The 21,722-nt window shown below is 40.4% G+C and overlaps 1 protein-coding gene across 4 annotated transcripts in view; it reads right to left on the minus strand.

Moving 5' to 3' along the window:
* Positions 1-21,722, minus strand: part of Cntnap4 (contactin associated protein family member 4) — a 298,486-nt gene that overhangs the window by 85,381 nt on the left and 191,383 nt on the right. For all 4 annotated transcript variants that reach the window (XM_041650847.1, XM_041650845.1, XM_041650846.1 and 1 more), the window contains exons 9-11: positions 15,211-15,360; positions 8,081-8,252; positions 847-953 (exon numbers count right to left, since the gene is read on the minus strand). In XM_041650847.1, the coding sequence (XP_041506781.1) occupies positions 847-953; positions 8,081-8,252; positions 15,211-15,360 (429 nt within the window). The remainder of the gene's footprint in view (positions 1-846; positions 954-8,080; positions 8,253-15,210; positions 15,361-21,722) is intronic.

Genomic DNA, 21,722 nt, shown 5'->3' on the forward strand with positions numbered 1-21,722 from the left:
TATACTACCATCAACCTCATTAACTAATCTTAAAGGGAATTTAAGACTGAAGGCTTGTGGTCCCCCAAAATTCACATACAGAAGACAAATTCCTGGTAGGATGGTTTAGGGGATAGAGATTTGGGGGGAGGCAAGATCATGAGAGCAAAGACTTCATTATAGGCAATGGGGTTCAGAGTTCACTCTTGGGGCTGGGTGAGAATACAGAGGGAAGATGACAGTCTGTGAACCAGTAAGCAGGCCGTTAGATGCCAAATCCTTGAACCCACATGAACTTAAACTTCCAGCACCAAACTGTAAGAACAAATTTATAGTGTACCTAAGCCAGTCTATGAAACTCACTTAGCAATGTCCAAATGAAATACTGCCCTTTGGAATGTCCTTGAGGAGTGCCTCTCTATACCAGAGCCAACCCCAGCACAGCCCTGCAATGCTGTTTCTGAGAATATCTTTATCGCATAGTACCAACAAAGAATCTAATAACTGATCCGACTTCTACTTATACTGCACTTCGAGGAAGTTCAGAGTCTGATACCGTCCAGGTTAGGTACCAGAAAGTAGTCACACCATCTACATTTTATTGTATTATTTTGTCCTTAGATATCTTTTGCTTTCTGTACATATTTTTGTCCTTTCCAACTATATAATCCCTTATTTCTTGTTTTATATTATGTGTTTGTACTTTGGGAATTTAATGAAATGTGATGTGGACTAGAAGCTAGAAACTGGTTGGATGCTGAAATTCAGACTGTGTGTCTCAGTACAAGGTCACATAAGCCCAGACAGCAGACAAAGAAATGCAAAGGAAGCAGAAGGCAGAAGAGAAAGCAGGTGTCTGTGGCTTACAGCTGTGGCAAGTGGCTCCTGTGTACCCTGTGTTTGTGCAGTTACAGTAGAAGGTGCTCCAAGACTGAGAACACTCGCCACCATGCTCACAGGAGTTGGGCAAACACCTAGGAGAAAGAGAAGAAGCTTTTAATTATGATGAGATACAACATAGTACTGATCACTCTTATATGGTCATGTGAAACACAGATGCCAACCCTGTGGAGGGTAAATTCCACATGACTAAGGGCTATATAGTCTGCTGTTGAGAAACTTAGCTGACAGAACTAAGCCTTGGGACATTAATGACATCTGGGTTTGGCCAGTGCTCAAATAGCTCTGACTACTTAATCTTAAGCATGTCTCAGCATATCACAGCTCTTTATTTTCCCTAAGTGACATGCCATGTCATGACATCAATACTAGCCAGAATATTAACAGCTTACATGAAAGGGTGTTCCATCATTCTGAGTTACTACACTGCTTGAATACGGGAAGGAAGATTGACTGAGGAAAGGATAAAGAAAGAGGGAAAGGAAAGGAATGGTTGTCTTTATGTACTCAATCTGCAGGACTAGAAATGTCCAAGAATGCTTGCAATACATTCATATATGCCAGGCAGTGTTGGAGTGTTCTCTGGTGCTGGACCTAAATCAAAAGGACTGCTCGGTTATTGTAAATGTCCAAGAGAAAGAACTGGTCTACTCAGTAAGTATAGAGCATAGGAGGCTTACCTCTTTGAGGTAGCTCAATTCCAGTATTAAATCATAATGCATCCTTTTAATTACAACCTATGTTTGAGAGACTATATCATGAATAATTCATTTTTTTAAAAAAAAATAAGAGGATCATTTGAAACTAACAGGGAATAAAAATCAGAACCTAGCACATCATCTAATTTGAATCCAGGCTTTGAAAAGCTGCGCAGGGCCCAAATAGGTCAACAGTCAAAAGACTAAAGAATTGTATTTAATTAAAATATTTCTTTCCAATTCATGTGCGTCACTTGACCTTAAAAAAAAAATCATTGTGTATATTAGCTGAAAAGAGCATGATGCTACAGATAAAAAAAAACTGTTATGTAATGAAGCAGGTCAACATATGTATCATCTCACATAGCTAGTTAATTTTTTAGGATTTATTTTATTTTAAACTGTGTGTGTGCATGCGCGCACATGAGTGCAGGTGGCTGAGGAGGCCAGAAGAGGGCATTGGGTTCCTGAGAGCTGGAGATCCCCATGGTTATGGGCCACCTGAGATGGGTGTTAGTAAACCAACTCTGTAAGTCGACCTTGCTTTTAAAAGATAAGCTACTCTCAAGCCCCTGGCTACCGAATATTTCTCATTGTTTGTTTGTGTGGCGAAAACATCTAAAATCTATTCAGTTAACATAATTTTCAAGCATGGTATGATTTGTGTCACCTATTGCCTGTACCTTTACCATCAAGCTCACTATCATTTCTCCCAAGGTGAATAAGTCATTAGAAAGCAAATGCTTATTAAGTTGTGTGGATCTAAATAAACCACTTTTAAAATTAAAGGACCAGGCATATCTTTTGACAACAGGACAAAGTGAAGATGGTCTGAGACATTTGGGAGAAGGAGCTGAGGACGTTCTGCTGTAGACTGAAATACTCCTGGTGGCAGAAGTTGAGTCCACAGTCTTCTCAGCTTGGATAAACGTTAGCTAAGTTGCTATAGTTTCTGAGCTGCTTTTCTCTAGAGCATTTCCTCAAAAAAAAAAAAATGAATGAATGAATGAATAAATAACCTTTCTGTGGTGAATTAGTTCTTGTTCCCTTTGAGGAATAAATCGTCTCCAACCTTTTACCAGTTTCCTGACCCAGGAGGGGCCCCTCGAGGACAACCACTTTGAGATACTGGGATGCAGATACCAATAGCAGAACCTGTATCCTCTGTCTCCATACAAGGATAGAAACCCAGTGAATTTCCATCAACACTGACTAGCAAACAAATGTGACATAATCACACTGACAATCACCTGTTAGGAAATAAATCCTCATTAAACTGTTTGGATCTGAGGCAGGATGGGAAGATGGGAGGAGGTAGGGGATGCTGGAAGGAAAGAAGCTTGTCCTGGAATCTGTGTTGTTTTCTACTGGTTAAGAGTCAAGATTTCAACACAAGTGTCAAAGTCAGAATTTCCTAAAGGGCCAGCAAGATGGCTCAGAGGCTAAAGGCACTTGCCGCAAACCTGATGACCCGAGATTGATACCACGGACTCACACGACGACCAACACACAGGCACACACATATACATACACCTGAATACACACACGCAAATGTAATTTTAAAGTTTCAAAAATTTATGTCGTGCTTATTTTTATAGATACATCCCAAGTGCAAGGTTGACGTGCTTACTCAGGGCCAGAACGAACACGCCTTCAAGTCTAATGGTGTCTGCACTCCTCTCTTCCCTGATCTTAAATAACACACCTGATAAAAGTTCACTTGCAAAGGAAGATGATTTAGCATAAGAAAAATAAATAAGCCAGCTTGTGTAGTTTTTCGGGGAGGGGAGGAAGAGAGGATTTGCTTTGTTTTATTTTGTTTGTTGGGTATTTTTTGGCTTTGTTTTGTTGTTTTGATTTGTTGTTTGTTTGTTTGTTTTGTTTTTGTTTTGTTTTAGGACACAAGGTTTCTCTGTGTAACAAACTTAACTGTACTGGAATTCACTCTGTAATCCAGTCTGGCCTCAAACTCACAGAGATCTGCCTGCCTCCAACTCCTAAGTGCTGGGATTAAACGTGTGTGCCACAGCTGCATGGCTTGCCTTTTGTTGTTGTTGTTGCTTTTTTTTGTTTTGTTTGTTTTAAATTTGCTGTGAAGTACATCATTTGAACAACATTACTTAGGAAGCTACAGAATTATTCTTGTGTGTGTATGTGTGTGTGTCTTTGTAAAGACACTCTTCTCTCTCCTCCTCCTCCTCCTCCTCCTCCTCCTCCTCCTCCTCCTCCTCCCCCAGCTCCTGCCTATGTCTTAGGCATATATTGTCCTCATGTGTCTGTTTCTCTCTAAACACCACCACTTAGAGCTAACATGTCCTATCGTTTCCCCCCTCTTAATAAACACATTAGCTCCATCTAACTCTGACTTGTCCTGAATTCTTGTCGGCAGTGGTGTCAAACTCTAGCTTTACAAAAACGGAGTGGAGGTCCCTTATAGGGTGTTCCTCAAGCTTCTGCTGGCAGTGAGATGTCTCCTCATTGCTGATAAAATTGTATGATTTTAAAATCTGTGTATGTGTGGTCCATGGTGTGTCTGTGGTATGGTGTTTGTATGTAGTATATGCATTTGCATGTCTTCAGGTGCACTTGCACATATGTGTGTACCCGTAGCTGTGGGGCCAAAGGGTGACACTGATCTCTTTCCTTGATGGCTCTTCATGTATGTTTGTCTCAGACAGGGTCTCTCACAGAACCCAAGTTCATCAGCTGAGTTAGACTGCCTAGCCAATGAGCTCCAGAGACCAACTTGTGCTACCCCCACCCCAAATGCTGAGGTTACAGAAGTGTGCCACCATGCCTGGCATTTTACAGAAGTGAGCTTGAGTCCTCCTCACACTTGTGAGGCAAACATTTTACAGACTGAGCCATCTCTCCACCCAAACATCACATTTGAATGAAAACGTCAGAGGTAGCATTTGGTTTAGAGGCACTGCAGTGGCAATATCCCTAACCCGGGTAAAGTAACAGGAACAGAAGACATTTGTGAACTTCTAGTTTGACTCGAATAACTCCCCAGACCCCTGACGCCTTTCAGAAGTCAGAGTGGATAATATATTGAGACCAAGGCTTCCCATGCTCTCGTCCATTTTCAATTAAAAAAAATAAATAAACTACAGAGCCTGCCTGAACATATTTAAAGTGGACTTTTTGCCTCCTCTCTGATCAGAACTGAAGCAGGAACCTGATGCTTTGCTTATAGGCTTTTTCCAATGTTAGCTGAAAATAGTGCTATTGATTTTCTCCTTGATTAAAAAATATGATGCCCACTGTTCACAGAATAAAACAATCCAAGGCAGGAGAGAGTTCCCTGTAGTCTCACTACAAACATGACCTTGTAGTCATAAATACAATCTTTATCTTTTTTGTTGGTGGAGGGGGGTTGTTGATGTAGACCAGGCTGTCCTCCAACCCACAGAGATCCACCTACCTCTGCTTCCCAAGTGCTTATGCCACTACACCTAACACTCAAAGACAATCTTAAAGTAATTCTTCTGCTGCTTGGGGATCAATCAATAAATAAATAAATAAAGTGTATACTTTTACAACCATTAATTTCATGTTTTTAGTATTCTTATAGATTGGCAGGAACCCATTCAGACACACTATCATAATTTAATTCTTAAACATTTCAGCTCAATGATAATCTAGTAAAAAAAAGGCATTTAAAAACTATCAAAACAGTACCAACCTTAGTTTATAATCAATTTGAAAATGACAACAGAGGTGACCTTTCTTTAAAATTTCTCAGAGCTGTTTCAATGGTTTTGCCTAAAATCCAAATGAACAAAAAAGTCTTCAAATGTCATGGTGCATGGGCTGTTTCCTGTTGATCTTCTTCCAAAGGCTTACTGGGCTCGTTTTACTCCATTCAAACTAGACAGGTGAGGCTTTTCACAATTTTAAATAAAATGTGAAAGACTGAATTGTGAAGTTTTCTAAATTCATTACATGGGAATGTTCGCCAGCTTGTAACCTATGGCAATCTGCACTGCATGGCGGAGCTCTTGTCCTGACCAAGGACTCTAAACAATTGCGTTGTACACTTCCCTCTGTACTAGCCATTCCAATACAAAGTAAAACAATCCATCAACCCATTTTCTCAGGCTTCTAAATCTTTCTCCTGGACATTTCCATCACTATTTTCATTGTGTGTGACTTTGAACAAACACATCCATCGACATACTCAAACCTGAAGTGACAGGCAAAATTTTCATTTAGCCAGATTCTCTGTCCTGCACAATCTCATTTTCAAAGGCTTTCATAGGCTATAATGCTTGGCTGGAATGAATGATGTTGAATCTAGATCTAGGACATTATCACATTCAGGGGAACTAAACATTAGTTACCTATAGGTCTCCCTTCCTCAGAACAGTAACTAATGAGAACATCTCACACAACTGCCTCCCCCAGCTACTCCTCACAGAGCCATGCTCTCTGTGCCACAAGAGATAGCTTGTCTTCAAATGCTTGGAACAAACCTGCTGGAGGCTTGGTGGACTCGTAGGCTTCCGTGGAAAAGAGGAGAGCAAGAGTGGAGGACTATGGGGAGAAACTCAGACCCTGAGAGGGACAGGATGAGCCTAGCTGGACGATGGTTCGATGAACACTTGGGGTTAAAGGCCAAGAAGTGGCCAGTGCGCTGCTCCAGATTTGGGGACAGGAACAGCTGCTGATCCTACCTTAGTAGAGTCTCATGACTTAGGACAACACCGCTCATGTCAACAGAGGATGAAGAAATCACATTTGGAGGAGAGAGCGCACATGGGTATGTAAAAAGCAGGAAGATGACGTTACTGAGTATGGGTACGAGGATGGTATAGTTCTCTCCTTATGGACACATGTGAATGTGTATAATAAATCAGCACAAAGGTTGTGTAAGGAGTTTCCAGTCACGTGACTGAGCATATGCATGTGTGTGTGTGTGAAACACGATGTTTGAGGACTATGTGAGTTTAAAGCACATGCATGAAGAACCATGTGTACACAAGTGAGTGAGTTTGTATGTATGATTTACGTATAACTTTGATCTTTCTTAAACCTAGCTACACTTTTTCAAAAGTAAAAAAAAAGAAAAGATTGCATTAGACTAAGTTCCCATCAAATTTTAATGTTACCACTTATTTTAAATTATGTTATTAAACCATTAAATGATATTTATTATGCCTGGATGAAAGATTACCCACCCATAATTCTAATGTATACCCAGAGAGGATGCATGGCATCCCAGGAATAAAGATCTGGCTTCCTGGCTCTATGTTTTCTTAGTCAACCTTTCTTCTCCACACATCAATTTCTCTATTCCTCAGACATAGTCACTGTCAAGATTATGTGAGGGTAGATTTAAACACTTCATAGCATTTATATGCTTAGTTCGAGGCCCAGTATATGGATTTAAATCTGCAACAGCGTGACATTCCACCGAACTCCGTAATTAAAACTAGCATCCTTGGTTAGCAGCACGGCTGGAATGACTCCTTCACTACAGTTGTCCAGGCCTACCTACAGTTTTTAATTATTACTACCTGTTGGCTATTGTGTCAGAAGTTGTTCAGCCTCTACAATGAACTCTCGAATCCTGCCTGCCATACCCTGCGCCCATGCTCCTGCTGAGTTTATGGGGTCATGCTCACACCCTGATCAATACAACACCTCCAGCATTCCTAGGGGCAGTGATTCTCCTACTCCCACACAGAAGACAGTAATGGGATGCGACAGTGCCCATTAGACTAGGCACAAGCCACGTTCCCCTGCCTCTGAATATATCCACCTCTCAGGGTATCTAAAGCCAGCTCGATAATCAACCACACAGGTTTCTGTACCTCATAGTCAATTTTACTGTTTGGGTAAGAGACACAGTGTGTTGATTTTAATGACATGTTTTGGTACATTTATGCCCTTCTAGAACTATAACAGGGTAGGGAAGTTGATCCAGTGGTTAACTCGCTTATTGTGTAAGCATAGTGACCTGAGTTCAGATTCACATAATCCCCACAAAGATGAACCTGATAGCATTTCTGGAACCCCAGAAATTCTCAAGAGGTTGCTAAGTGGAGACAAAAGAGTTCCTTAAAGCTCATAGTCCAAATAGCAAGAGAGCCTGTCTAACTCGAGGTAGAAGATGAGAAGGGACACCCAGGTTGTCTTCTTAACTCCACATGCTTGACATGATATACACATGTGTGCCCACATTCATACACAAATGGACTGTTGCTCAAATATTGTATACACACACATACACATATACATTAAAAACAAATGAAAATAAAAACACAACAGCATGAGCATCAAACCTTGTAGGTTGGTAGTATGTTAATGTGTAATTAACAGTCACATATCTTATACTTAGTATTTATTATTATTCAAAATATGTTATACAAGGAAATTACTACTTTTTAATGTAGATACAATTCATTTCTTATATATCAGTAGTGAGAAAAATACATGACAAAAGTTTATTATCAACATTTTGAATAGGTCAATACGGAGATTGCGGCTGTCCTTACCTGTCTGAAATGCCACATGAGTCTATCTGAAGGTCACTGAAGTTGCCAAGGGACCCCTGCTGAACTGCAATCAGATCTACCATTTTGTTGTTGATGGATATGAGTCTCATGCATCCTTGAAATCCACCTACTGGGCTCTTACACCTCGATCCAAAGCTTTTGTCTGGGCAACCTGATAAGAACAAAGCAAAGTGAATCCACAGTGCAATATTAGAAAATCAGTATTCGGGATCACAGCAGAATTTAGATAGACAAATAAATAAATAAAACAGACATTTGATTATCTTCTGCATTAGAAGAGAGAAATAAACCCGCTGGAACCATTATTGGCTTCCTCTAAATCTATGCAAAGTGTTTTCTTTATTTCCATAGGATTCAAAGGAAGCCTCTAGAGTGGTTATAATTGTGGGCACTGATTTAGCTTAATCTAAAATTAGAACTTTAGTTATTGGATCCAAAATACTAAGTGTGCCAGTAAGCAGTGTCAAATTTTCTATAGCTTAAGAGGGAACTTAGTCTTTAAACTGAAAAACTCAAAACGTGAACTAGGATAAGTGTACACTGAAGACAAGAAAAGATAAATCGGTAATAATGAAATGCCTCTGCACTTAAACCTAACTATCTGAGAAGGAGATATATTGACATAGAATAAAATTACCAACTCTTTATTTGATTAAATACTTTATTTCCTTATACATGTAAGAGCCCCGTATATTTTTGACAAATACAAATGGCTAAATGTCAAAAAGTATTTCGCTGTTTGATTTTATTTATTTTTTGGCTCAGCAAAGAATGTCCTCTTTATGCCAATTTTTTTCTAACATTTAAGATTTGTTCTCATTATTTAAATAACAAATATAATATTAGCCATTACTGTCTGGGTTTAATGATGTTCTAAATGTTTATTCAAGTGAAGTAAATAATTTTATGGAGTATGAGCACATATATTTCACTTACATATTTTCCATCAATCTTTCTTTGCTGCTATGGCTGTCAGCCATGACTACGATTTCACAGAATTAGAAGGGAAGCAGCAACTTCTTAATTCCTCACTGCTAGTTTTCCACCTGGAAATTTCCATTACAATTCAATATTTTCACCAAGGATATCTCTCTTTAATGCTTTCTTTTCCCAGCAAAATACATTTATATGGCAAGAGAAGACCAATGCTATTTAAAACTATTAGCAGGCACTCTGAAATATGCTATTTTGATTTTAATGGAAATTTCAAAGTTTCAAATTTAATATATCAACAAAAGGCCATCACAGCTTTTTTGAGTAGTGATTTGAGGTACATAGTAATGTTTGAATTTCCAGTAATTAAAATTCTTCTGGACCATAGTACAGTGTTATGTAGTTATATCCTCTGATGTGAATGCTTCCTGGCGGGAAGAGGCAGGCTTATAAGACTCAGCAATCACACAAAAGTTAAAAAACCTCCCCCTCCCCCGGGTTATATAAGCAGTAAGGAAAGTGCTGGAGAGAGGTGAAGGTGGTTCTGGTGCAGCTGCCTTGAAGTTATGAAGGTAATTCCAGAGATACAGTTTCAGTGAGTCAGCATCCCATGGCAGAGTTAGCATCTGTGACACAAGTGCCTTGGAGCCAGCCATGTTCTCATAAAGGGCCCCAATAGACCCAATGATTCACAAACTACACTTGGATTAAATCATTTCTTTGGTCTGTTGTAGGTGCCCTATTTGGAGCAAAGAGACATTTGCTCACTTTTCCCAGGGAAAGATACACTGCACTCAAGATTATTATACTCTCTTTGGTCTGTTATCCAAATGGCAGGAGAGAGTAGAAAGGGCTCATGGACAGATGACAGTTCCGATACAGCAGGAGTGTAAATACTTGACTACATTCTTCTATGGCTAGTGTTGCCCAGCACATCCCAAACTAAGTCAGAATGTATTAAATCATGCAGCATGTCTGCAGGAAGCAAGACGAGACAAACCAAATCACAAAGAAAGACAGAAAAAAAAAAAAACTGTAGACAAAGCCAAGAGTCAGATCATGGGTACTTCATATTCCTAGATGCAATGTTCATTAAGAAATTCCAAGAGTAAAGCAGGGTTCTATCAGGTTCCTCTCATTAGTCTTTGAAAAGGCAACCGTGGGCTAACACTGTGCAATACCAGGGAGAAGTAGAATACTGTGAAAGCTTGTGAAAGTTCTAAAGTAGGAAGATGGCCGGAGAATTCTTAATGCCGAATTGATGAATGGATCCATTACCAGAGGCAGTCATTGTGTTAAATGCCTCTGGAGATGACACATAAATTACCAATGTGTGCTGCTTTTCCAGAAGGGAGATGGCATTTCATGGTGGACTGACCTGGTCCTCAGATACTTGATGCTTATTTTTTGTATGGGGAACTAGAACATGCATACTCTGCATCTCCGTTGGCATCCCCAGTTTGTGATGCTGTGATACCCATCAAAAAAAATGACATGAGGGAATTTATAGAAATTAGACATGCAACTATCTTCCATGCAGAGAACCAAGACTTAAAACGTGAGGCTGATAAATGGTCAAAACTGAGCGGTGTCCCATGGTGCTCTCTGATTTTTGCAAAGCACTCAATTGAAAGAAGAAAGGTGAAGAGGAAAGGGAGCAAGGTGATGGATAAATCGTGGATGTTTTGTGTTGCATACAGAGTTCTGCTCTTTGAGAAGGAGTCGTCCATCCTAACAGCCAATGGGGCTGTCACTATGAAGGCTGCAGAGTGGGGCCAGAACCCAAGCTGTTGGGGCAGAATGAACTCTTCCCAGTAGAGTATGGCAGTTAAGTCAGTGTGACTGGATTTTGACACTATCACTTTGAACTTGCAGTTGTATTTGGAGACAAACACAGGAAAGACCATGGGGGAGTTTCTCAGAACGTGTTTTTTTTTAAATCATGAATATTTTAATAATTGGTAAAGTATTAACTGTTGCAAAACTGTGCTCTACCTCGACAAAGTAAGCTGCAGTGATAAAGGGATCTCCCTCCACACAGGACAAGTTTTCAGTGTTGAACAACTGGGACATGATGTTGTGGAGGGACACTAAACTTCAAGTTAGAAAATGAAAGAGTGTGGTTATCCCACTGCCATTACCAGCCTGGCAATCAGGCCAGTGCTGGATTGCCAGCGCTGATGTGGGATGCCCCTCTGTGTACTGTGAATATATTTTATTACCATTGATTAATAAAGAATCTGCTTTGGCCTATGGCAGGGCAGAATATAGCAAGGTGGGAAATCAAAGCAGAAACTGAGAGAAAGGAGGTGGAGGTGGAGGTGGAGAGACGCCAGCCCTTGCAGGAGGAGTAAGATGCCAGAGTATTACTGGTAAGCCATGGGGTACGGGGCGATAAACAGATTATTAGAAATGGTTAATTTATATGTAGAGCTAGCCTGTAAGAAGCCTGAACCATCGGCAAAACAATTATAATTAATAAGCCTCCGAATGATTACTTTATAAGCAGCTGCAGGGACAAGCAGGCAGAAGAGATGCCAGTCCAGCAGGAATGGGTAGGGTAGAGAAAAGTCACCAATGACAGAGCACTGCACTTTAGAATGCCCTACTTTACCCCTTCCCCAAACACGACTTTGCTAATGTTACCCAGAGTTTCTCAGGGAAACTATGCATTTAATGTTTTGGGATACAGAATTCCTATTCCCCAAATCCTAATATGTTTGGTTTCTGCACTGACTGAATTTCTCAATGCATGCTTGAAGCCAAACCCTGAAAATATTGGGATAACTAAGACGCCACAGGGCATCTATTAAAAGGGCATGGTGCTAGGGCTTTACTGTAGATGCTCTATAGCATATCTTTCAGGAATATCATAAATTCTTATAAATTTATAAACAATGGAAAAATAAAAATGAACTCTTAATTCAGATAGGAGTCATCTGGGGACCTCCTAGAGGATAAACAAGCATGACAGACTTAGTCTTTCTTAAGTAAAACTATGTATGAGAAGATTTGCATTTTTTTAAATGTTTTTAGAGGGGTTGAGAGATAGATCTGTGGGTAAGAGCACTTGTACAACCACGAGGAAGCGAGTTCAAATCCCCAGTAGTCCTGGTTTAACTTTGGTATATGGTATTTATCTAAAAAAGTGTCCATTTCCTTTACATTTTCCAGTTTTGTGGCATATAGGCTTTTGTAGTAAGATCTAATGATTCTCTGAATTTCCTCTGTGTCTGTGGTTATGTCCCCCTTTTCATTTCTGATCTTATTAATTTGCAAATTCTCTCTCTGCCGTTTGATTAGTTTGGATAGGGGTTTGTCAATCTTGTTGATTTTCTCCAGGAACCAGCTTTTTGTTTCATTGATTCTTTGTATTGTTTTCTGTGTTTCTATTTTGTTGATTTCAGCTCTCAGTTTGATTATTTCCAGTCTTCTACTCCTCCATGGTGAACAATGAGGGCTGATGAGAACCCAAGGACAATGGCACGGGGTTTTGAACCTACGTAATGTGCTGGCTTTGTGGGAGCCTAGCCAGTTTGGATGTTCACCTTCCTAGACATGGACGGAGGGGGGAGGACCTAGGACTTACCACAGGGCAGGGAACCCTGACTGCTCTTTGGGCTGGAGAGGGAGGGGGAGAGGAGTGGGGGGAGGGGGAGAAGGGTGGGAGGAGGGGGAGAAGGATGGGAGGAGGGGGAGGGAAATGGGAGGCTGGGAGGAGGAGGAAATTTGTTTTTTTTTTCTTTTTTTCCTTTTCTCAATAAAAAAAAAGTTTAAAAAAAAGAAAATTGTCAAATGAGATTTAACTAATAAAAGTATATTTAATAAAATGTTTAAATATTTTTCACTCAAAAAAAAAAAACAAATCCCCAGTAGTGAAATAAAAGCTAGGCATGGCATTACACATGCCTTTTGCCCAAGCACTGTGGAGACAGGTGGAGATAGGAGGATTCCTGGAGCTTGCTAGAGAACAGCCTCTCTTCAGGTTCATTGAGAGACCATGCTTCAAAGGAATAAGGTGGAGAGCAATAAGTCAGGATGCCTTACATCCTTCTTTGGCCTCCACATATACTGGGGGGCATCTGCACCCGTGTGTGTGTGTGTGTGTGTGTGTGTGTGTGTGTGTACCACATTCATGCTTACAGACACACAAATACATCAAAAAGTCATTGGTATTCCTTAAATGTACATAAAATCTAAAACAAGGACAATAAAGAAAACTTAGGTATGGGGTACACAGTAAAGCTCTGTGTAACTTTGCGATATTTCAGTAAATCTTGGTGAATCTAAACCATTTTAGAATAGTACAGAGTGTGACATGCATATCATAATAAACAAAAATTATAGCATGCATATACTTCACTCTCAAATATACAGCGTGAATAAACAGAGTAGCCAGAGAAAATGCATCAAATAGCCAAGTATTACTAAATCTGAACATAGAGGTCATAAAATGCTGTAAGAAAGACAATTTCATTTTCATGATTTATTAACAGTTTTATCCAAGCTTCTATTCTTATTTTGTAGCCTTTAACAGTATGCTTGGTGGGCTATTTTTATTATCTCTTTCTCTGTTCTAAATCCTTTCATTTGGATTGAAAGCTCTGGGTTAACGTATTCCATATACCTTACTATTGATTAAAAACTATGTTCCTAGGGTAATCTCAAAATCCATCATGTTTTGTGAAGCAATTTAGTCCATAGATGAACAAATCTCAGTTTGGGAAGCAATTATATCATTTAAAATACTATTTTGCTGCTTTTTGCAGTATTGGATTACATGAGTTTTTTTCTTAAAGATTTTCCATTAAATTGTGCATGCATATATGTTTCCGTGTGTGTATATATAAGTATAGGTACCGCAGAAGTCAGAAGAGGGTGCTGGATTCCATGAAGCTGAAGGATCAGGTGGTGTAAACCTCCATGTGGTGGTTGCTAAGAGTTAAATTTGGGTCCTCTGCAAGTGCAGCCAGCAAGTCATCTCTCCAGGCCCTTGCTTTTATCTTCCTTCTTTAACTTTGTTTTAATTTGTTCTTTAATTTGCATTTAACCTCTGGTGAATGGATCTGAGTCTTTATAACAATTTTTAAAAATCATTTGCATTTCATTGATAATTACTGAAATTGAAAATCATTTTTCATATCAAAATGATTCTAGAATTACTTATTATTTTTAAGATTTATTTTATAGTTAATTTTGTGTGTGAGAGAGTGTGTGTGTGAGGGTGTGTGAGGGTGTGTGTGTGTGTGTTTATGTGCGTCAAAGATTGGAAGTATCAGATCTCCTAGATCTAGAGTTGTAGGCAGTTGTGAACTACCTGACAGGGGTCTGGAAACAGAACTCTGATGCACTAGAAGAACAGTATGAACTTGAACCACCAATGCATCTTTCTGGCCCCAGAAGCAACTATTAAACTGTAGTCATGCAATAGCCAAACAACGGTATTATGGGGAATGCGGTGACATAATTATGTCTTGCTACTGCCTGCACTCCCTATGTCGAAGAGCCTAGTATTTTCACTTCAGTTGTAAAAACTCATTTTTATGCCACGAGTCTGCTTTGCCAAGCTTTTATTTCAACCAACCATCCATAAGACGGCTAAACAGTTCATTTGTTCTGTTCCCTAAGGAAAAGGCTGACGCTGAAGGCTGCTGTCCTGCTTTTATCAAATGCGCTAGTGTATTTGTTTTTCTTCAACAAAGAGATCGAGTTGCTATGACTAATTAGGTTAGATTATTTGTCCATTGGCATAATATTGAGTTCTGTACTGGGCAGTGGGGAAGCAGTGAGAACCCTCTAGGGGAACTATGAGTCAGATCAGAGAAACACCGCAGTGACATCAACCCATCAAATCAGAGGACGGTGTGCAAGGGCCATTGAACACTAGAAAAATCTAACAAAGCTTGAAAATAAGAATGGAAGAAAGTGACCTCCTTAAAATAAATCTCATTATAAAAACCATAAGCATAAGGAAGTCTGCTTTATAGGAATTCATTTTAAGTCATAATTTGTCATTTTGATCCACTCAATATTTCCATGTTTAAAGAGAGTTAAAAAATAGTCCTGGGTTAGCAGGGTTAGCACTGATCAAAGCATGTGAGACACCATCCCCAAGACACAGAACTGGGAACACAAACATGATCCAATGGACCATATGACCGGACTCCGTTTCTTACCTCCAAAATAAAAGATGCCTCCTGAATTAACCTGCTCAGATCCCAGCCAATGAGAAGCCGGGGTGACGTGTCCATCCACGACCACAGTCAGCTGATTCCTTTTAGCAGAAAAGGAGACAGAGTGCCACTGGCCATCACCTAAGCCAGCACCTGAGGGGAGAAGTAGAGGAAAAGCTTTCAATAGCAAACACAAGACAGTCAGTGGCTCATGAGTGGCAGAAGACATTTCAGATCAACTGCAAGGCATGAATCTACTGAAGACTCACCTTCTCTGGGGGACACATTACAAGACACCCATGGATGCCCGAACCTTATATGTACTGTGCCTTTTTCTGCATATACATAACTATGATAAAGTATAACATACAAATTAAGCATAGTCAGTCATTAGCAGTAGTAACTCAAGACTAGAATCGAAAGAATATACCGAAAGCATCATTGAAGCCCTACGAACTGCTTACTTCTGGGATTTTCCATTTAGTATTTGCAGACTGTAATTGACCACAGTCACTGAAGCTATGGAAAGTAAAGGCATAGATATCAGGACGTCATTTGAATTGTCCCCCATACCAAATGTGAAGGATATGCCTACAATCCCACTTCTTGGAAGGACAGGTGATATAGGAGAATTAGGAGTTCGAAGCCAGCCTAGACAACATAGTAAGTGAGGGAGAAAGGGAAAACAAAGGAGGAAACACACACACATACAGAGAGAGAGGGAGGGGGAGAGAGAGAGTCTCTCGAGAGGAGCATTTTAGGATGTGGAGCCCTTGCACAGTCAAGCAGCTAAGTGGACTCAGTGGGTTTTCTCAAAAGAGCGTATGTTGTTGGGAGGGAAAAGTGGTTGTTGGGAATGAGGAATGAAAAGGGGGGGGGGGTGGATTTGATCAAAACACATTTTATTTCTATATGAAATTATCAAACAATAAAGACATTAAAACCATATATTGTATACTCAATATCTTTTAAAAGGACCCCACACAGATTAAGCATAAGGTTGTGTACATAGATTTGGCCTAAGATTGCTAGAGAAAACCTTTGTGACCAGAGGCTTCACAGAAACACTTTCTCCCTAAGAGTAACGGTCTGACATCAGGCGCTCCCTGATTGAGCTCCATGGCACGTATTTACTATGACTGTCAAAGTACATAGAACTGATTCTCCCTCATCCTTGCTCACTCTTGCTCTCACTCTCTTTGAATGTAACATACACATTTCCAAATAAACTCACAATGTTATATAAATATAATAAGGCCCTTATAAAAACCATGGAGCTTCCACTGCAACACAGTCTCTAGCTCTTCTTAAGGCGACACTCATGTCATTGCCCTTCCTCTCAAAGGCAAAGGACACAATAGCTGTGTTCTAGGTGAAGCAGGGATAGGGAAGCTGAATTCTCTGTGGTGGATTTGCCAGTCAGTCTTACAGCCAGAGACCATGCAAGTCAGCAAACCAAAATGCAATCATCCTGTGAAGACGGGGAGCCATTTGTAATCGCCTTATTAAGCTGAATGAGTTTCCCCCATGTTTGCAGCGTGAAAGGGCACCAAAGCTCTCTTAAACTGGTCACATTGTTCTGTCATGCATATACTAAAAGGGACACAGATCCTACCCAGGGTTAAAAGCACACTGTCCTATCATCCAAGAAAGGAATTTTCCAGGAACCAATTCTGGATTGCTATGTGAAAGATACTTAGGCCCAGCAATGAAGAAGGCAGATTAGATACTTACTAGAAAGGCTATTTCTGAGAGTGGACTCTACTGAAAAGATAGAATAGAGTTATAAAGCTCATGACTAAGATTAGAGTAAATTATGAATAGTCCCCCATTTGTCCTTCCAGCATGACCTTTAGGAGTCTGCACTCAGAGTGGCAAATCTTTGCTTACTTACTTAACCCATAAGTGCAGGTCCCCATGTGTCCTCTAACTTGCCCACCAAGCACAGATGTGCCAAAATGAATGGCTCCAATCTGTTGTTTCTCCTTAGGCTTTTTTTTTTCTTAGAGTTTGCTTTCCGTTTTCTTTTTCAATTAATTGATTAATTTTTTAAAAGAAAACAAACTATATTTTTTCATTATACATACCAATCCAATTTCCTACTCCTTCCCCTCCTCCCATTCCCCCCACATACCCTCCTGCCCCACCTACATCCAATCCTCAGAGAGGGTAAGGCATAAACAATGCTTTGGCAAAGGTCCAAGGTCCTCCCTACTATATCTAGGCTGAGCAAAGTATCCATTCAAAGAGAATAGGTTTCCTAAAAGCCAGTACATGCAGCAGGGATAAATCCTGGTGCCACTGCCAGTGGCCCGTCAGTCTACCCCAGCCATGCAACTGTCAGCCACAATCAGAGGGTCTAATTTGGTCCTATGCCTGTTCCTTCCCAGTCTGGCTGGAGTTGGTGAGCTCCCATTAGCTCAGGTAGACTTTTTCAGTGGGTGAACCCATCATGGTCTTAACCTCTTTGTTCATATTCTCTTTCCTCTTACTCTTCAACTGGACATTGGGAGCTTAGCCCAGTGCACCGATGCCAGTCTCTGCCTCTGTTTCTATCAGTTGCTGGATGAAGGTTCTATGGTGATATTTAAGATATTCATCAGTTTGACTATAAGCCAAGTCAAGATTGGGTCCCCCTCTCCTCTAATGCTTAGGGGTTAGCTGGGGTCATCCTTGTGGATTCCTGGGAATTTCTCTAGAGCCAGGTTTCTTGCTAACCCTATAATGCCTCCCTCAATCAAGGTATCTCTTTCCTTGCTCTCATCTCTGTCCTTTTTCCTTCTAGACTATCCCATTACCTCATGTTCTACTCACCCCTCCCCTTCTCCCTTCATCTATTCACCCCTCTACCTTCTCTTCTCCACCCTCCCCCATGCTCCCAATTTTGTCAGGCGATCTCCTCTGTTTCGACTTTCCAGGTGGATCTATTTATGTTCTTCTTGGGATTCACCTTATTACTTAGCTTCTCTAGGATCATGAACTATAGGCTCAATTTCTTTTGTTTATAGCTAGTATCCACTTATGAGTGAGTTCATACCGTATTCATCTTTTTGGGTCTGGGTTACCTCACTCAGGATAGTGTTTTCTAATTCCATCCATTTGCATGCAAAATTCAAGATTTTTAAACTGTTTTTTAACTAATGTGTAAATATGCCACATTTTCTTTATCCATTCTTTGGTTGAGGGCATCTAGGTTGTTTCCAGGTACTGGCTATTACTATTAATTCTGCTATGAACATCGTCGTAGTATGGTTGAGCATCTTTTGGGTATATACCCAAGAGTGGTATGGCTGGATCCTGAGGTAAGTTGATTTCAAATTTTCTGAGAAACTACCATGCTGATTTCTAAAGTGGTTGTACAAGTGTGCCTTCCTACCAGCAATGAATGAGTGTTCACCTTACTCTACATTCTCTCTAGCATAAGCTAGAGTTTTTGATCTTAGCCATTCTTACAGTTGTAAGATGGTATCTTAGAGTTGTTTTGATTTGCATTTCCCTGATGGCTAAGGATGTTGAGCATTTTCTTAAGTATCTTTTGGCCATTTGAGATTCTTCTGTTGAGAATTCTCTGTTTAGTTCTGTACCCCATTTTTAATTGGGTTATTTAGAATTTTGATGTCTAAATTCTTGAGTTCTTTATATATTTTGATGATCAGTCTTTTGTCTGGTGTGGGGTTGGTGAAGATTTTATCCGATTCAGTAGGCTGACTTTTTGTCTTATCGACTGTGTCCTTTGCTTTACAGAAGCTTCTCAGTTTTCAGTGGTCCCATTTATTAATTGTTGTTCTCAGTGTCTGTGCTACTGGGGTTATATTAAGAAAGTGGTCTCTTGTGCTCGTGCATTGAAGAATACTTCCCACTTTCTCTTCTATCAGGTTCAGTATGGTCGGACTTATATTGAGGTCTTTAAACCATTTGGGCTTGAGTTTTGTGCATGGTGATAAATATTGTTCTATTTTCATTCTTCTACATGTTGACATCAGGTTATGCCAGCACCATTTGTTGCTTTTCAAACACTTATGCTGATGAAATTTCTAGTGGTCAAACTCTCCTATGATTGTGAGTGAATGAGTGCATGTGCCTCCACCCATGTCTGTGTGAACGCACGCATGTACACGCTACATTGTGCTCATGGAGGTCAAAAGGTCTTGGGTGTTAGCTCTCCCCTCTACTTGCTTACGAGTCCTTTGCTGCTCACCGTGGCACATGCCAAGCTAAGTGACCTGCTAACTACTGTGGATTCTCCCATATCTGCTTCCCTTGGAGAATTAGGATTACAGACATGTACCACCACATCTGGTACTCTCAGGAATTTAGACTCAAGTCCTCACTCTTGTTCCGCACATGCTTTATCCACTGAATAATCGCCCCAGCCCTGATTTTGGTTCCTTCTTTAGTTACAGAGTTTGATATGCAGCCCAAGATGGTTTCAAAATCAGTATCACCCTATGTCAGCCACCCACGTGCTGGGGCTCCAAGGTGTGTACTGCTTTGTCTGGCTTGCATAATGATATGTTTCTAACACATGATAAAATGGATTACTATAAAATCCATGTTATATCAAGTACAGGTCTAGGGACTGAAGAGATGGTTAGTAGTTAAGAGCATGGCCTGCTCTTCCTGAGGACCAGAATTTGATTCCCTGCACCCACCTGGTACTTCATAGTCACCTGTAACTCCACCGGTAGAGATCCAATCCCTCTTCCAGCCTCTAAAGACCCTTCATGCACAAGGCACACAGGCATACATGAAGACAAAACATCCACACACATAAAATAAAAACTGAAAATGAAACATTAAAAAATGTAAGTCTACTAAGCACATGCTTATGCCTTCTATGGATTTCTTTGTGCTGTAACCATTTCCAAAAGCTTTATGTCTGTTCTCATACTTGTGGATTCAGACAAACCCTGCAGAGAGATCATACTGGTCCAAGGATTGTGCTTTGTGTAGCTGTGCCCTGGGCATCTGCTGACTGGGCACGGGACAGAATTAAACCAAAGGCTGGGGCAGGCCTTTGGAATCTTACTTTCCATATGGAAGCCAAGTTAGATTATGAACAAAAGATTGGCAGGACACCCCACGCTGCAATTTGGCCCAGTGAAATGCAATCATTTAACTGGCCAGCAGGTTAAGAACTGGGGCCACACTTCCAGAAAGGCCTTTAGAAAGCTGAAATTTGGTGTAATAGACATCATTTACCTGTGGAGTAGACGTATTGCCTGTCAACGGGATGGATTGCTCAAATTAAAACATGAGTGATCCCTAACATATGTCAATTAGCCCTACCTAGTAAATCAGACTCCACTTCACTTTCCCACCTCCAATCTGATAGGAAGTGTCCCCTTTGAAAGCCACACTACAGTTAAAGGGAGGAACCATGCAACTTGTTCTTTTTCCTTATTAATTATATTACCTAACTCAACCCTATCGCTGCTTTATTAGTTATTCTTCTCATTGCTGTGACAGAATACCAGACAGCAGTGACTTAAGAAAGGAAAAGTTTATAGGACTGAAAAGATGACTCATTGGTTCAGAACGCTTGCTGCTCTTCCAGAGGACCTGAGTTCATTCTCAGCACCTGAACTTGGTAACTCACAGTCTACTATAACTCCAGATTCCCTGAGAACCCTCTTCTGGCCTCCATGGCCACTTCACACACACACACACACACACACACACACACACACACACACACACACACAAATCCTTTTTAAAAAGAAATACGGTTTATTATGGTTTATGGCTAGATGTCATGGCAGAATTCCTGATGATAGGCGTGTATAGCTGAGATTATTCCCATACCAATAGGAAAAACAAAATAAAACAAACAAAAAACAAATCAAGAAACCAAACCCAGAAAAAGATCATACCCAAGATAACCCTCAACAGCTCAGATTCACTTCCTCTAATCTTCCCTTCAGAGTCAAACGTTACACAATTCCAAACACCACCCATAGCTGTGGACTAAGAATCCTAAGCCATGAGCCGGTGAGGGAGATGTTTTGCACTGAAACTATTACACCCATCACTGATAATTCCTTTTCCATCCTGGGCAGCAAGACCAAGGCCATGAGGAGGCAAGGGCTCTACCACCGAGCTATAGCCCAGGCCCAACTCATCTGGGGAGTAAATACATTGTTGCTACATTAATAAAGTAAAAATTGCAACAATGTTCTTGAGTAATGCTTCGCAAGTACTGTTTGGTGCCTTCTATGTATTGTGTATTTTACACCACAATGGTTATTACCCTTGTTTTATTTCTGAAGAAAATGAAGCTTTGGGAGACTCAATGATTACCGTGGGTGCTATCCAGCTAGTAAGCAACAAAAACAAACCAGAAACCCTTGCCTGACTCTAAAACCCACGATTTTCTCTGCCTATAAGGCAGGTGCTCTCCTTATTTTTCTTTACGTCGGACAATCCACTTTGAGAAGGGAGAAAGGCAGGGCTGGCAATCAGGCATGTGGCTATGAAGAAGCTAAGCCGTGAGAAGCTGGCTGCCATGCAGGGCC

This window comes from Microtus oregoni, unplaced genomic scaffold (assembly GCF_018167655.1).
Source record: "Microtus oregoni isolate MIOR12 unplaced genomic scaffold, Mior012 000004F_ref0000308, whole genome shotgun sequence".
NCBI classification, from domain to species: domain Eukaryota; kingdom Metazoa; phylum Chordata; class Mammalia; order Rodentia; family Cricetidae; genus Microtus; species Microtus oregoni.